The sequence below is a fragment of the Oryzias latipes genome, chromosome 3 (assembly GCF_053564925.1).
Source record: "Oryzias latipes strain Hd-rR chromosome 3, Olatipes_Hd-rR_3.1".
NCBI classification, from domain to species: Eukaryota; Metazoa; Chordata; class Actinopteri; order Beloniformes; family Adrianichthyidae; genus Oryzias; species Oryzias latipes.
Window position 1 is genome coordinate 6,785,643 of NC_136239.1, and position 17,979 is coordinate 6,803,621.

At 39.3% G+C, this 17,979-nt stretch overlaps 1 protein-coding gene across 1 annotated transcript; it reads left to right on the plus strand.

The window, feature by feature from the left end:
• The first annotated feature begins 9,002 nt into the window (after positions 1-9,002).
• tppp3 (tubulin polymerization-promoting protein family member 3) lies at positions 9,003-17,436 on the plus strand. The gene is made up of 4 exons (XM_004066808.5): positions 9,003-9,220; positions 12,951-13,151; positions 14,942-15,095; positions 16,628-17,436. The coding sequence occupies exons 2-4, from the start codon at positions 12,964-12,966 to the stop codon at positions 16,820-16,822; spliced, it is 537 nt and encodes a 178-aa protein (XP_004066856.1). The 5' UTR covers positions 9,003-9,220; positions 12,951-12,963; the 3' UTR covers positions 16,823-17,436.
• Positions 17,437-17,979: the final 543 nt, after the last annotated feature.

The following is a 17,979-nucleotide window of genomic DNA, read 5'->3' on the forward strand; positions in this document are numbered from 1 at the left end:
AAAAGAGAGGAAAAAAAATTATAAATAAGAGCAGAAAAAGCAGCAAGTTGCTATTCTGTACATTTAAAAAATTCCAGGGTGTCAAACGTTCTTATAGCTTTGGGGTTGGAAGAATATTTTATTGCTTTGATATATTGGTTTAACTCAATCATAAAAAGTTTGAATAAGGGCTTTTTTTCAGAAAATTTGCATTTATGTATGTGGAATTTGGCTAGTATTATCAAAAGGTTAATTAAATAGTATTCCCTTCTTAGTGAATTATTAACACTATAAAAACCAAATAATACATCCTTGTATACCAAATCAAATTTTTCATAAACTTTACATTGAACGAAGGAGGTGAAGTCTTTCCAAAAAATTGCTGTTGGGGGGCATTTCCAGAAAAGATGTATAATTGTTTCAGAGTCTAATTTACAGAAGGAGCAGTTTTTATCAATGTCTATGTGGAGTGAGGATTTGGCTGGGTAGCATCTGTGAAGAAGTTTAAAACAAACATCCCGGGGTTTATTTGAAATAAAATATTTAGAGGACAAAGTCCAAACTTTCTTCCATTCAATATCTGGGGCAAATTTTCTCCAATAGTGGGTCACATATGGTACAACTGCAATATCTTTCTGAAACAGTGATCTTATTTTTTTATTTCTTGTAGATGTTCTTGTAAAGCAGGTCTTACCAATATTTGTTTCAAATAAAGAGACTGAATGTGAGGGCAAAGGGTGAACAATACCTTTAAATAACATTATAACGCCTTTAGGAATAGCATCCATGACTATTGCAAACTCTTTGGGGGTAACTGGAATATTATAAGTGGTCAAAAATTGATTATATGACATTAAACACCCTCCTGAGTTAAAAAGTTGATTTACATAGAGTATATTATTTTGAAACCAGTAAGGGAAGAATAAAGATTTATTTTTGTACAAAATATTAGTATTATTCCAGGTTTAAAAGCTGTGAGGAGAAAATGAATGTTTATAGATTAGAGACCAGGCCAGAAGCATTTGTTTGTGAAAATTTGCTAATTTAATGGGCAACTTTTGAATGTTATAGTTAGATTGGAGAAGCAAAGGGAGTCCACCGAGTTTAGAAAATAAATAGTTTGGAATAAAATTCCATAAGGAATCTGGGTTGCTAAGAAATTTCTTAATCCACTTGATTTTAAAGGTGTAGTTTAAGGTGGTGAAATCTAAGACATTAAGTCCTCCTGCGTCTATTGTGTTCAAAAGCACTTTATCTTTAATGTAGTGAGTTTTATTTTTCCAAATAAATTTGTAAAGCATTTTATCAACGGTTTTACATGTGGATGCGTTAACATTGAGGGCAAGTGCTGGATATGTTAATCTGGAGATTCCTTCAGCTTTGGATAATAAAGTTCTTCCTCTTAAAGTGACCTCTGAAGGGGGCACTCGTCCCTCTGAAGCCAGCGGTTAAATCTCTTTTTGGTCTTTTCAATTATGGGATTAAAATTTAGGTTGCATCTATCCTCTGTGTTTTTAGAAATCATAATTCCAAGATAAGTAATTTGTGATTTTACAGGTATACCATGTAAAACTGAGTGATCGCATTCTGAAATAGGTAAAAGTTCACATTTATTTATATTAAGTTTAAGGCCAGAAGCTTCTGAGAATTTATGAATAAGGTTGATAACAACGGGAATTTGATCTGAATTTTTCAGAAAAAGAGTGGTGTCGTCAGCAACTTGACTTATAAGAATGTGTTTATCAGCGACTGAAATGCCATGGATGTTATTTTCCTGGATGAAAGCTGCAAGCATTTGTGCTGCTAGCAGGAATAAATAAGGGCTCACTGGACAGCCTTGGCGTACCCCCCTACCCACCTGAAATCTTGGAGACGTACCATATTTAAGTTTTATTGTACTGTTAGAATTATTGTAGAGAGTTTTAATAGCTTTTATAAAAAATGGTCCAAACCCAAATTTTTCTAGAGATCGATAAATGAATTCATGTTCTAGGCAATCAAAGGCTTTATAAAAGTCCAAAAACAGGATAAAACTATTCTCATTTATTAGTTCGGAATAATCCAATAAATCCAAAACTAATCTGATGTTATTAGTAATGTGTCTATTAGACATGAATCCTGATTGGGATTCGTCTATAATAGATGTTAAGGTTTGTTTAATTCGTTTGGCTAAAATTAGAGCTAATATTTTGTAGTCCTTATTAAGTAACGAGATAGGTCTCCAGTTATCAATTTGTAGTTTATTTTTATTAGGTTTGGGTATTAGTGATATAACACCTTGTGTTAGAGTAGGGGGTAGTTTTCCCAGATTAATACTTTCAGTGAGCGTCTCCAGGATAAAGGGACTAAGTTCTGTTGAAAATTTTTTGTAAAATTCACTTGACAATCCATCATTACCGGGAGATTTGTTCTTTTTTAGAATCATTATAGCATCTTGCACTTCCTCTAAGGTTATACTGGCATCACAGAGTTTTTTATGTGTTTCACTGATAATCTTACAATGTTTAATAGAATCTAGCAGCTCACGCGTTTTAATTTCTGAGTAATTAGAAGAGTAAAGTTTGTTGTAAAAGTCAGAGCAAAATGAGCCAAGAATTTTATGATCTGTTTCAATTTTGTTGTTAATTTGAAGAGAATCCAGAGAGTTATTGCTGAAATTAGAATTTTCTAGTCCAAAAAAATAGGAAGAACATTGTTCCCCTTCTTCCATCCACTTTGCTCTAGATCTTATAAATGCACCTTGTGTTTTCCTTTTATACATCTCTTCCAGCTTGTTCTGATATTCACCAAGTTCTATCAGCTCATTTTCAGTGATGTTCTCACTGCTTTTATTAGACAAGGCAGCAATTTTAGAGCTAAGTTCATTTTCCTCTTTCCTTCTAAGTTTTGCTAAGTTACTACTATAAGATCTCATAAATTTCCCAATATCAAATTTTAATAATTCCCATTTAGGGCTGAATATTTTTAATTCAGTAGCTTCTTCACAGTATTATTGGATTATTTTTTTTGTCATTTCTATTACAGTGTTGTGGGACAGAAGACTGTTATTTATTTTCCAGCAAACAGCCCTGGGAATTTTGGACATTGGGGAGAGAGTTAACTTTAGGGTGACTATCATATGGTCAGAAAAGGGAGCTGGATGAGAATTCACATCAATATTAGTGACATTAATTCTTTTTGACGTCAGCCAGTAATCAATCCGAGATTGTTTAGAATAATCTTTGGTGTGCCAAGTAAATGATTTTAACGAAGGGAATTTTGCTCTAAAAGCATCCACAATTTCAAATTTATCCATGAAATTTTCTAAATACTTATTGTTTGGATTAGTTTTTTTAGGAGGGTGTCTATCTAAGGTATTGTCATTAACAACATTGAAATCACCACCAAAAATCAAAAAGGCCTCAGGATATTTTTTAAGCCACAAACTAATTTTTCCATCCCATAAATCAAATAACTGACTGTTTTCCAAAGGAGAGTTGTAGCCATATACATTAGAAATGATCACCACGTTCTGGGAGATTAACAGCACCATAATAATCAAATGCCCATTAGGGTCACTGTAGTGATGGATGATTTCCCCAAGAAATGTATCCTTTAAAATCAAAACACCAGCCATTTTTTTAGAACCATGAGCTCCCCATATTTCTTTACCCCACTGACTTTTCCAAAAGTTTAAATCTTCCTTTGTGCTATGAGACTCCTGAATAAAACAAAAATCACATTTAAATTGTTTGATGAATAAAAAAACTGCTTTGCGTTTCAAAATATTTCTTAAACCCCTGGCATTAAAAGAAAGAAACGATAAAGACATGAACAGTATAACAAATTCTCAACAGAGAACAATAAGGAGAAATGTGAACTTCAGAAGAGTGCTTCTTACTTAAAGAAACACGTTAGAACTCGAGCTTCACTTACTCAGAATATTAACATGTTTAAAGCCTAATAATGTCATTAAAAACTAAGTGACGTGAATAGTCACATTTTAACAACCAAGATCAAAACAGAAAGATTTTAACTAAGTTTGGCAGACACCTTGAAGTTAAGTTTTCTACCAGAAAGTAGTCAGAGTGGTGTCCAGCATCATCCTCAGGATGGTCACACGGTGACGGTTAGGTGGAAGGGGGCAGGAACAACTCGGTGCCGTTGGCGAAGGCGCGTCCAGCAACGTAGTAAGCCGTTTTGCCTTCAGCCCGAGCATCTCTCACCAGCGGCCAAAGGAGGCGTCGTTTCTCCCGGTCAGAAGCGATGAGGTCTTCAGAAAATCGCATGTTGTTTTCTTTCAGGTATCTGGACTTTTTGGCTGCTTTCCAAAGAGCATCTCTCAGGGCGCGGGAGGAAAATTGGAGAATGATGTTCCGTGGCGTGGTCTTATTAATGTCTCTCCTTCCAAGTCTGTGCACGATGTCGAGTCCTTCATTTACCTTGATGTTTTCATCCAGTAGGGTTTTCTGGCAGATGCTGATGACTTTAGCTTTCACATCTTCGGTGTTGTTTTCTGGAACCCCGGCCAGCCGCAGGTTCCACCGTCGAGAATAACGTTCCAGCTCTTCAATGCGACTTTCACAGGACCCCATGCGCTGTTCCCCCATTTTAACTTTGGTGTCCATCTCCTTCATTTTAGTTTTCATTTCCTTCAGTTCCTCCGAAAGGAAGTCAATAGTTTTTTTCAGACCCTCAATTTTCATACAGTTCTCCCCCACCATCTTTTCAATGGAGTCAGATCTTGAGTTAATGAGGCAAGAGAGTTTGGAAACAATGCCTTCAGGGTCTTCGATTTCAGAAGCTTTACCTTTTTTCAGAAGTGGGGACTTCAGTGGCGTATCAGGGAGGGGGGTCAAAGTGAAATCGTCAGCTTCCATTGAGTCTGTTGCAGCCGCTTGGTTAGCATAGTTGTGTGCGTCTATAACACAGCCTTTTGTGGGCAGACTTTCTCGCTCTTTCCGTTTATTTTCGGGTTTTGGCATGGTGGTGATATAAATATACGGTTGTTGTTGTCACAGTCTTTTTAATTTTGGCTTTAACAAGGCTTTTTAAGCGGAGCTCGAGCGCGAGTGTCTTACCGAGACGCCATCTTGGCCCGGACCCCCTCCTGGTTTGGACTTGGTGAGTGATCTTGATATGTGGACCTTTTTTTTTACTAAAGCTTTTAATCATTTGAGTCCTTTTACTAAAGTTTTTAAGCATTTGAGTTTGCAACATTTTAAATTCTACTTATATTAAGAGATGGTGGCATGAGTTCTGACCCTGGGGCATGAGAGGTAATATAAGGGTTTGTAAACATGTGTTTGTCCCAGGGAGAACTAACTCATTTTTCTTTTTCCAGCAGAGTTGCCACTGCTGTGTTTTGCATGGTGTTTTTAGTCCTTGTTTTTAATGTTTTAATCAAGCTTGGCACCCTTGCTTTTATCCATTTTTAAACTGTTTTGTGCTCATTTTAGTCTTTTGGTCGTTGGACCTGGCTGGAGGTGGCTGCCTCCTCCCTTTATCCTCACGGTAGCTGGTGGGTGCCATACATAGTATTGTGTAAGGGGGACCCCCTGTTTTCAGCCCATAAATTAGTGGTGTCCTGCTCAGGTGCACCTCTCCTGTTTTGTATTTTCTTTTAATCACTGTTTGGGTTGTGGTGTGTTTTTGTGTGCATTTGGGCCCTGAGCAGGTACTCCTGGTGAGGGTTTGGATTGGAGATCTCCCTTGGTGGTGTTTGTGGCCACCCGCCGGTGCAGTGGGGCTGAGTGATCCTGGAGGCAGCCGCCCTCATGCAGTGTTGGAGTGCGGTCCAACTGTCAGAGTTAATTTTAACCTTCTCATTTATGGAACTTGTCACGTTTTTAATAAATTGTATATTTTTAACCACTATCACATCCAGTCTCCATTTAGGGTGCAATGTAAGAGGGCATTCGGTCACAATAAGACGCTTTTCCTGAACGCCGCTCTGCTTTTTATCTAAATTGAACAAAAATCCCAAATTTTAAACGGCAGTCACAAAACCTCAACTTTTTAAAACGGCTCAATCTGTGCCCAAAACTGAATTTCATTGTGAAATTATGCCCAAAGTAAGTCAAAAGCAGCACTGAAAAGTAACAAAACACTACTTACAAATTGATTTTATTTCAAGTAAGAATAATACACAAACGATAAAAGCAGCAGTAATTGATACAATGATGTATCAAACTTAGGATAATTAGAAATGGGAAGTGAACTTTTACAATATTCCCACCCCATTCTACCATAACCATTTTATTACATGATCATTCTGGTTCATAACTTTTCAGACTTAAGAATCCTTGGGTATCAAAGTACATGACAAAGATGAGTCAGTGAAACAACAGACATAACAATTTTAGAAAACAGTAAATGCAGATCAGCTCTTAAATATATGCAGATTGGATTAATTAGAAAAATCATGTGCATAATTAAAAAACACTCAGAAAAATAGACATAACCCTTTGAAAAATCTTCATAGAAATTGATCAAGTATCAAAAGTTAAAATGTGCAAAATGTTACATTAGGAAAAATCATGAATCAATTTTTGGAGCAATGAAGCAATATACTCAACACTCCTAACCATCTTCAATAATTAAGCATTCTTTCTTTTGATTTTTTTTTTTTTTATTAAGGTAGTGCTGTGAAATAAAATGCAATAAATACAAAAGAAAAAAGGGTCCATATTCTGCCGATTGTTCAAGGTTAGTATTCCATGTTCTGCTGATCAACAGCCGTTCTTCTGGTTTAACAGTTTAAGTTCTTTTCGCTGTTGTGTCTGCAGACATTACGTTACAATTACAGAAAACACAATGCTCAGGAAATGAAGTTGGAGAAATGTTTATTGTTGACTGTAGGCTAAATGCATGTGTCACAAGAACAGACGGCTGGATCCAAATCAGCAGATTTATTAGCTTAGCTAAAAGTCCACAAAGCTAAATCAGGGTCAGGCAGGGGTCAATAACACGAGAGCATCAGAGAAGAGACGGGGGTAGAGTGGATCCAGAGAAGAGTCGGGGCAGGTGGTAGAAAAACTGAGTGAGGAACACGGTCAGGAAACAGAACATCAGATCCAGATATAACACTCTGTAATGAAGGCGGAGTGGCCCAAACAATACTTCACACTGAGTGAAGCTTGGAGAAGTACTTGTGGTTGATTTGGCAAATGAGTCAGGTGTGCAGCACTCAGAAACTGCAAGCTGGGGTTGCTGGGAGATGAAGTGCATTCAGTACTCTGGAGACTGCTCCCACCGGTGACCAGAGGGGGAGACAGAGTCCTGACTTCTGACAGCATGTTGCAGAAAACCTGTGCAGTTAGGGCTTGTTCAAAAAGAAACAAAAAACTGAACTCTTGTGCATTTAAACATAGCTCCTGTAAAGACAAATAAGGGTTTGGCACCTGTGTAAAAATAAAAATACTGGGTCAGGCCATCTGACTTCATCCACATCCCAGGCCACATTGCCAGGCAATCGGGGGCAAAACCCCTGGCATGACCTATGTCACCACAGGCAAGTTCCATGGCTTGCAGGAGATTAACCCTGGTGTAAGGTTGGCATTCATATAGCTTCCACGCCCATGAGGAGAAGAGTTCCTCAACAGGGTTTAGGAAAGGGGAGTACGGTGGAAGGCAAAGATTGATAAAACTTTGGTTCGTATCGAACCACTTTCTAACCTGGAGGGCTCTGTGAAAACTCACACAGTTATACCAACCCTTCATTACAATACTACAGAAAATTGCTACAGTGGTACAGTATGTGATGTAGTGAAAGATATTTTTACTTATTGTATGCTGTGGTACAGTATATAGAGCTGGAAAGTCCTGCCCATGTTTTCCCACATTCACTTGCATTGACGGTTTTTCAATCTAGAGGTCCAGTGGGGTTTTACACCAGCTCTATACTATGTCATAGAGTAATTGCTATTAACATTTACATACTGTACAATAATGTCAGTAAAATTTACCTGTTACAAGTGCTTTGATAAGCATAAGAATGTATGGGAGTTTGAACATCAATTCTGTGGGAAGGGCATTCCATTGACTCATGGCCACACGTCAGAAGGTAGAACTACCAAACTGGGTTTAACGTTTAGGAATCCTACACTCACCCCTGGTGACAGATCGAGTTACTCGTACAGTGTATGGTGTTTTGAATAAAAAAAAAGGAAAAGGGACATTGCTCTCTCAAAGGGGCATTAAAGGGACATTGCTCTCTCAAAGGGGCATTAAAGGGACATTGCTCTCTCAAAGGGGCAGCCATTACCTTTAGGTAACCGTTGTTGAATAAAGGAGCTTCTTCTAGAAGTAGCAGCTTAGTGGGGAACAGAACGCTTGATTGTTTGAAGGAGATAGATATTTATTTTTGCACCATTATTCAAAGAAGTTCTTTAAAAATCAACTTCCTGGATGTTTTTCTTTTTTTTTTGCAAATTGCCCTTAATGCGTTTTCTTTCAATATAAATAAACACAGATTTTCAGGAAGCCAATTAGAAAAAATGAAGCAAGAAGAAAGAGGACGTGTGCATTTGTACTAGTGTGCGGTTGCTTTTTACATGAGTGTGTGTCTGCGTGTTTTTTCACATCAACGTGTCTACATTTATTGTAGAGGTATGTCCAAGTATTTACCATGGTATGTGTGTGCTTTTTAGTAGTATGTGAGGGTCTTCTGAATAGGAGGTGAGTGTGAAACATGATTTATGGCCCAAATGACCTTTCCGACTAAACACCTGTATGTAATGTTTATTGATTGCTCATAGTTTTTTAACAGTTAATCCTGTGAGACCGGATTCTGTGTTTTGATGAATGCAGACTTCCAGAAAATCAGGCAGAATGAGGAAATTAAGATTATAATAACCTTAAATCTCAAAACCCGCAAGACTAGTAGGTTTTATTCTTTAAATTGTGTTTTTTGATCATGTTTGAGGTGCAAAAAAGTCCTAACTCACACTGTGACTCACTTTTTGCAACTTAGTTCATCTGCTTGTGTATTGTTTGATGAATGTTTTTTCATGACTTCAGCTCCTTCATGTCCTTGTTTTCTGTTTCTGTTGTCAGAGCTCATGAAAATAAAAAGGTTTGGCACCAAGATCACTCACCCAGCCGGAGAATCAGCCCTCCATTTCCCTAGTCTCTGTTTTGATGTTCTTCTGCATGTAGGACAGGATGTCACCATGGCGACATAATAAACAGATGATAACAAGCCCTCCAGTGCGGTTCTCAGGCCAGGAAAGGGAGCAGAGAGACACAGGAGGACGGACAGGTAGGACGCTGCAAAACATTTCATAGCTACTCAGCTGCACAGATACTGACAAGAAAAAAAACAAGAAAAGTTGTGGTATATTTGTTTTTTAAAACATTTTTACGGTCAGCTTTCCTTTTTGCCTAGAGGGTCCTAGCCTGCTGACCTCACAGTCATTGTTCACCTGCGAACCTATGGTGCAAATATCTGGAAAAAATCATTTAGTTTGAAAGCTATTGATTTATTTCTTCTATATTATCAGTTTGTGACTAAATTGTGTGATTTCTGTATTAAATTTGTGTTTTGCACTTGATCAGTAGTAATGGCAGTTATGGGCAGCAAAGTGTTCTTTTTCTGTGGTGGGACATTGTGTCTGCATTGTCATGAGATTTAGGTCTTGGATTTGCAGCATGCTTCATACCAATTTACCACAATCTTTTAGGAATCGAACAGCCTTTTGAAGCCTTTGTTGATCACAAAATGCAGTTTATAGGTTCTCAGTGAAGTTCAGAGCTGGATTAGGTAATGAGGTCCGTATGCCAGCTCCACATGAACTTGTCATGGTTAATGTCAAAGTAAGTTTAAAAATGCTTGTGGTAAAAGAAGCACCTTTACAATGTGTGTGTGTGTGTGTGTGTGTTGGTGTGAGTGCGTGTGTTGACTGCAGCTTTTGACAGTGTCAACTTGTAGGATCTGTGAATCTGTGAAACAGCAGCACTCAAAATGTTAGACGCTTCTCACTGATGCGTTTGCGGCACAAATGTTGAGATGAATTCTTACTTCCTGAGTGAAAAGCGTTTTTGCTTAAAATCAGCCTTTAATATTAAAATTTGGCTTTTTAGGCCAAACTAAATTATATCATTAGTTTGTGTGAATGTAAAATGCAGCTACAATGAGATGGGCGGGACTGAAATCCCTCACACCCCCTGAAACACAACCCGTGCTGGAGGTTACACCTCCTCAAATGACCACCTTGAGTGTCAAAACCGGTCATTTGAGGAGGTTGCACCTTCCTCCTCAAATGACCAATGTTGACACTGAAGGCGGGATACAAAAAGGAGATATTTACTTATGTGTATGAAAATCCTATCAATGTTCGTTCCTCTTTTTTTTCTTTGCAAATGTTATGAGTGCAATTTAAAAAAAATCTCAGGCAGTTTTGATTTTATTCGAGTGGGGTGGGACTAGACTCCAAGAACCCTCAACGTACTTCATCCTTTTTTTTTTAATAAACCTTTATTTAACCAGGATAAAAAGCTAATTTAAATTAAAAATCTCATTTGCAAGAGCGTCCTGGCCAAAAGGCAGCAGCACAACAATAACACACATTTCTCATTTACACTCAATCAACATTAAAAGGCAGTCTTAAATAAAGCCTTTGCAGTTTGACAGCTTTGTCTCACGTTCATTTAAAAGTAATTGCCAAGTTTCATAACACTGTTCAGTTAAGTGAATTTCAGTCAATATGGCCACACCCCTTCAACACTGACTTTCCTGTTGGTGACACCATAGATTATTGGTCTTTGCATGAATGTTTGTGTACTCAGCAAACGTTATCAGTAAATGTAAATATGAATTGAGGCATTTGTCATTGAAAGGCAAATTCCTTCAGGTAGATCCATCCATGATCTGATTTCAGCACAGAAAAACTCTGTCCCATGGGGGCATTTCACTCATTTAAATCATCAGAAATGTAATCTATCAGGAATTAGTTAAGTCTGCTCTGACATTAATGCCTTTACATGAGCCAGGGGGATTCTATAAACCCATAAACGGACTTCTATTCCTCACTCCTTCACACTTAGTGTAACGGGGCGAGATCTTTCTTTTTTAATTACACAAATTATGGGTTGTTCCTAAGTTTCTTTGCCCCCTGTATTCAGTGTTAAGTTGTAGCCCCTCCTTAATGTGTTCTTCTTTGTTGGTTTTCCCTTTATAAGTTTGGAAGGTGGCGCTTGATTTCCCTCTCCCTTTCTGTCCAGCGGGAGGGGTGTTGATGTCAGTTATCTCCCAAATGCTGTTATTATTTGAGATCTGTTATGTAAAATACAAAAACTTTATAGATCTTGACGGTTTATTTCAGTGTAAGAATTAGCTGAGCTCTCTCTACCTCTCACCCTCATGTTGTCAGGTTTAGGCTTGATGAGCATGAAGGACCCAAAATGCAGAGTAGGGAGGCCCACTCCCAACGTCAACGTTCCTCCGAAGACCCCTCAAGATATCACAAGGGTTAGAATTAAACAAGGAAAAAAGGAATGAAATTAATAACAGTATAGAATCTGACAGATAGCAGATGGAGAAAACAACTGATCTTCCCTGTGGAAAATATGGCAAGAATTCGCCAAGAGAGCAATGTTGACTCTCTTTCATTGTACATTTCTAGTGATCTCTTAAAGAACTGCAGAAGTTTTGTTAAGAAAGCCTGACTCTTAGTTTCAAAGCAGGGACAGAAGACGTGTTCCGTGTGAATTCTGCTCCAGAATATCATCTGTAAAGCAAAGTCAGGGACCACAGAACATAGAAGGAGCGCAGTGGCGATTTCTTTAAGACTGCAAGGGAAGCTCGGCTTCCCTTATAATGTCACAAAATTAATGGTCAAATATGTACTATTGTATTGTAATAACATTGTATTCTCACAGTGCATTTCCCTATGGAAGCCCAGCGTCCATTGACTTCAATGGGGCTGCTTTGAACGTTTTTTTTTCAGCGCTTCGAAACTAGACGGTCATTGGATAAACGCTGCGATTATGTCCCGCCCACGGACGCTCAACGTCTCTGGGGGTGAATGGGGAGTGGGCTGGCCCCGGACTCCGAGCTTCTGCGTGATGATTGGAGGGTCTGTCGAAAGACTGCATCTCCTTTGACTGACAGCGAGAGCCTGCCAATAAAGTCCCGGCCTCTCAGCCTGGGGTTGACAGCGATTCTGTACTATCAGGAATCACTGAAGCTTTTCCCTCAGTCCCATCGCGGATTTCTCAAGTTCAGTCGAAATAAAAACTGCTGCAACCTATTTCTTTGATATTTGCTTGGTGAAATTGCCTGATTTTCATCATACATTTCACACAATTATACACCACATTGCTTGTTTCAGTTTTACAGAGTTTAATATTTTTTTTAGATCGTTCATTCATTCATTCATTCATTCATATAACGTTAGTAGGCTAGGCTAGCGTCGTGGGTGAAGCTCCGCACGAAGGTGCTAATATTTTCGACCTGATTTTGGCGAAGCCATTTGAAAGTGTTCCTCACGAGGAAAAACTTAGAATTAAACAGCAGGGCAGATCAACACCCAAGATTGATTGATTGCAAAAGACAGGGAAAAATAACAGGTCTTTTCAGCTCTCCTGGTATGACAAAGTTAGCTGGCTGACTGGAAGTGCTGTGACAAATAAAATGTACTGCTGGCCATGCCTCTTGATGAAACCATCTCACGGATGTGTTGTTTGGTCAAAGGTGAGGATTGGAGATCTGTCTAACTTTGACAGGGCATATAAAAGACATGAAAAGAGCAATGAACATGTAAGTGCATGTGCAAGATTAAGTTGCATGGGCAGGATCAGAGCTTCCCCTCTCTGACAAACCACTGGAAGGAGGGGCTCATTTGCTCTTTCACATCTGTTTTAACAGAATGATTTTAAAGTTGAATGAAGATGTAAAATCCTTTATGTATCATTTGTTAAATGAAGGCTCCAAAATTTCAATACTGGTCCTTTTTTTTAATCTGTTGTTTTCTCTTCTTTCCATCTCCCAGTTGCTTTCTCATCATGGCTGAGAACTCACATGAGGATAAGCTCCTCACAGCATTTCAAAAGTTTGCCGTTCACGGAGACACTAAAGCTTCAGGGAAGGAGCTCAATGGGAAAAACTGGGCCAAACTCTGCAAAGACTGCAAGATTATCGACGGCAAGCATGTGACTGGCACAGACGTGGACATCATCTTCACTAAAGTCAAGTGAGTTTTGTCTTCTTAGGTCTTGTGAGGAAAGAAAGGAGAGTTTGTGCTGCACCGCTCTTTCCTTTTCCTGCGTGGTGGAAAACAGCGTTTAGGCAGTTTGTTCTGTTGCCCTCTAACAGAACAAACTGACTACACAAAGGAAGGATCATCTGGCTTCTCTGGTGCCGCTCGCACAATACAGAATCCAGTGAATAATGACATCTGTAGCCTTAACAAATACAACAATTCAAACTGCTTTACAGCAATGAACTTCTGCCACAGTTTAAATTATACTATTTTTTAAATGTTTTTTTTTTTCATCCAAAATATTCAAATTTCACAACTTTTCCTAAACTCTGCAGAAGATTTTGTTTTTCACAAATTTTTTAAGGACCTAGAAATTGCATTTTTATTTTCAAAACCTTTCCAGGCTTTTCATGACAGTACAAACCCTGTGGTAGTGATGGCAAAAACGGAACGCAATCCCTTCAAGGGTCGCCACATCCAGTCAGCTTTCACAGGTGGTTTGGCAGAGATTTTTATGCCAGATGTCCTTCCTGACACAACCCTGCATTTGGGGACCGACACCAGGAGGCACAGATGTGGGCCCCCTTGTGGCTACATTGTGCAGCAGCAGCCTGAAGGGTCTCGCCCAAGGACCCACACTGAATGAAGCTCAGTGGGCCCCCTGGGAATTGAAGCCTGGTTTCCCATGCACCAGTGCTTCACGCAGCCAACCGAACCATCCAGCTATGTCAAATCATATGAAACAGTTACTTTACAGTTTGGAAAGAGTGGAAAGAGTAATAGAGGAGCAGAGTTTGGGAAGGATGAGTATATTCTGGAGGACAAGGGAGAGTCAGAGAGGGTAAAGAAGATATGATGGTGAATGTTGTCACTATAATTGAGGAGCATAGCGTCATCACAGTCTAAGGTTATTGTCCTCAGAGCTGGAGGAGAATGAGAGATTCTGGAGGGAGATGGACGAGGAGGCAGCGTGAAGGGGCCAAGTGATACAATTAGAATGAATTAGTATTGAAATCAGAATGCTTTAAATGGAATCACTTTTATTTGTAATCAGCCTTATTGAATTGTCATTAAAAAAAATAGCAAAATTTGAGAAACGTTGAATAAATTCGATAAACTTGTGAGCTTCTATTCCTTTGCCTAACACTTAAATTTAGTGCACCATTTGTGTTAATTTTTTCTCCCAAAGCTAAAATGCCTTCAACTACAACCTCTTAAGATGAAGAATGTAGCGCTTAGTGACATCATCAATATGTGACCATTACAATCAAAGACATTAGTTTTCACAATTAGGGCGTAAATAAAAGATTTGTGGCTTAACGGTCTACATCTGCAGTACCACAGAACATCCTTCTCTTCCTATTTAATGTGAAAGCCCACCTAATGATGTTGTTACACGACACCTACTGAAGCTTAAGTTAATTTTTAAATATATCTTCTCTGGTCAAACCCTCATCAGAAGTGCCGCTGCCAGCTGGTCTGGAATAAACAAACGGATCGCAGGTTCAGTAGACCGCTACACCCCCTCTCCCCTATTCTCTTAAAAGAAAACTGTCCAAAGTACACTTCTTTGTTTGTATTTAGAGTTTTGCTTTAATCTGCAGTTTTTACCAGCATTTTTGAATGTCATCTTTCAAAATCTACACGAAATGCTTTGATAAAAACATGTTCTGAACTGTGTACATCTTTGGAGTGTTTTCCATTTTTCGCATCTAATTTTTGCTGATGGATGCCATGATGATGAACCAGAGCTTGTGGTCCTCGTCTGTGTCAACATACAGGCAGAAGACAGCTCGAGTCATCACCTACGAGGAGTTTCAGCGCGCCCTCCAGGAGCTGGCTTTGAAGAGGTTCAAAGGTCAAAGCCAGGAGGAAGCTTTACAATCCATATGCAAACTGGTGGAGGGCCAGGGACCGGCCAACGTTGGGGTGACGGTGAGACACAAGCTTTACGCAAAAGAATGTCAGAAAAACACTGAACACGCAGACATCATTTAATTTTAAATACAAAATTATGACAGTTGATGTGGTGCTGACCAACACTTTAAACTCGTGAGCATATAACGTTGCTCACCCAGCCTGCAAAATTTGCTTCTCTAGAGGTCCACAAACAAAGACAGAAGCTGATTCGGTGAAGACGCTGTTCTGAGCGGTTCTTTGTGGCACTTTAAGGTTGAGTCCTGTAAAATGGGTGTTGATGGGTTTTATGGAGTTCAAACAGTTGTCTAACAGTTCTTATTTTATTATTTGCTAAATAGAATTTTCCCCATTTAGGAATTCAACACTTCTACAAATTTGTACCAGAAAGAGAAAGTATCTCAGATCTCCAAACTTTCACCCTCAACTGTAAAAGCAAAACCATTTATTTCAAATAATTTAAGGTTCCTTGCGAGTCTGTGGGAAAAACTCCTAGTTCCAACAGGAGGTGTCAGGCACACAGAGAATGGAGAGGAAAGTTAATTCCTGGTAGTGAAGAGATGGGAGATAACTGGAGGGTCAGTGGGTCAGGTCCATGAATCCACTGGACAACGTCTATTGGAGGAGGAGGGAGAAGCAGAACCAGGGAATCCAGGAAAAACTAAAGCTTCAGCCAAAACAGGTGGTGGGTGGGTCAACAGAAAAATGACTCAAAACATACAACCAAGGCAACCAAAGAAAGGCTGAAGGAGAAGCATATCATGGTCATGGAGTGGTCCAGCCAGTCTCTGGACCTCAATCCTATTGAAAACCGATGGAGAGAGCTGAAGGTCTCAGTTGCTAAGCAACAGCTGCCAAATCTGAATGATTTGGATGCGATTTGTAAAGATGAGGTTCCTCCTGATATGTGCAGAATCCTGCTCATCACTACAAGAATTCTATGACTTCTGTGCTGATATTAAAGGTTTTGTCACAAAGTAACAAGTCTTTCCAGAGAAAGGGATAAAATATTTAGTTTCATCAATAAAACACAAATTCTTCAAAGTAGATTTCTTGATTTTCTTTGTGATTTCCTATCTCTCACTATTTTAATGCATCTAAAATGATGATGACAGACTGTTGACTTCTTTTTAAGAGGGCAAACCTACAATATCAGATACTATTCCTTTACTGTAGCTCCTGGAGAAAATCCATGTATTCACCAGGAGCTCCACACAGAGAGGAGCCAGCTGAGACTGGTGGCTGGAAGGAGACAGTGCTGACCCCTACACCACCCTTTTTTTTAAACTGTTGCTTCATCTTTAATCTGGGATAAGATTAGTCCACTTCAGTCTGTGGTTCACTCATGAGTGTCATCTGTGAAACGAGCCATTACAAAAATAAAACTATTAGAAAGTGTTTTGGACTCATTCGGCCTTACCTTAGATGACTGGAGTTTTATTGACCTCTGATAGAGCCATGTATTCCTTAAAACAACAAGTAAACAACAAGAAAATATGCTAAACCGAACCCTAACACTGACTGTTGTTCCTGCTGTTTGTTTGCATTAGAAAGCTGCAAAGATCGCTGCAGTGGACCGTCTGACTGACCCGTCTCGGTACACCGGATCTCACAAGGAGCGCTTTGATGAAAGTGGTCGGGGAAAAGGGCGTGAAGGGCGGGAAGAGCTTGTGGAGAATACTGGATATGTGGGAGCCTATAAGAATGCTGGGACATTTGACATCAAGAAGAAAACTGAGAAGTGATTGGGTGGGAGCTGACAGGAAGTGCTGCACCTCTGTGCCAACTGGACCAAGCCATGAACTGTAACCTATGCGTGTGTGTGTGTGTGTGTGTGTGTGTGTGTGTGTGTGTGTGTGGAGTTGTGAATGTGACCTTTACTATGAGTCTGATCAACTTTTGGATCCTGATCAGTTGCTTCTTTTGCCAAATTTAAGAAAAACAAATGTGTGTGAGCAGTGCCCCCAGAGGCAGGAGAGGTCACTACATGTGTTCATGCTGCAGTGCTCAGGCTGAGGACGGCTCAATTTAGTATGTCCGGTCCCTTTAGCAAGCTGCATAAATGCTAAAGCTCATTAACTCATCTGAACTGTTTTTATTGTAGTTTTGAACAAACACTGTCCATAAAATCAGTCTCAAATAATCTTCTTTCTTTTGTCACTTGCATCACTGTGTTTTACACTGGGTGAGGGTCAGAGTGCAAACTGCAGGCATGTAGAGGAGAAACCAAACTTTTCATTTGCAGCAGCACACCACCTGAAAAAGATCAGAAACGGAGCACAAGTGCATCCTATGAAATGGATTAGACAAGAAAAACAGCCCAAGTTTGCAAACAATGCAATAAACGCTCAAACTTAAAGGTGCTTGAAGGTATTTTTTGAGTCCTGCCTTAACATTGTCTGGATTTATGAAGTTAATGTTTTGGTTTTCCAGTTTCTTGATAGAGAATTGGTTACAGTGTGTTCTAGTTTAGACAACACAACAAAGAGCAAATGGCTTTGTGCCTGAAGTGTCATGCAAACAATATAATGAAGCTTAAAATGAGGGAAGCTGTCACGATGAGGCAGAAGAACCAGCACATGAAGCTCAATCTAATAAAACGTTACAGAAGCAAATGTTAGACTTTAAGTGCTGCTCTGCACATGAATGGCCTCTAGTAAATATTTGCACTCTGGTGGTAATTTGTTTTGTTTTGCCCATGGTCCATCAATTCTCTGTGCATCACCTGCATCACCTCTGTGCTGTAACCGCCACCCAGCTTCTGTTTTTAAAGGTGTTCTGTTTTTAAGGCTGCAGTATTCTGGAGCAGCAAGGCTGTCCTGTGGAATCCACTGGGCAAATTAGAGAGAATCAGTGAACTTTGTGGGGCTGCATGCTCGTCCAGATAAAAGGGCCTCCTTGA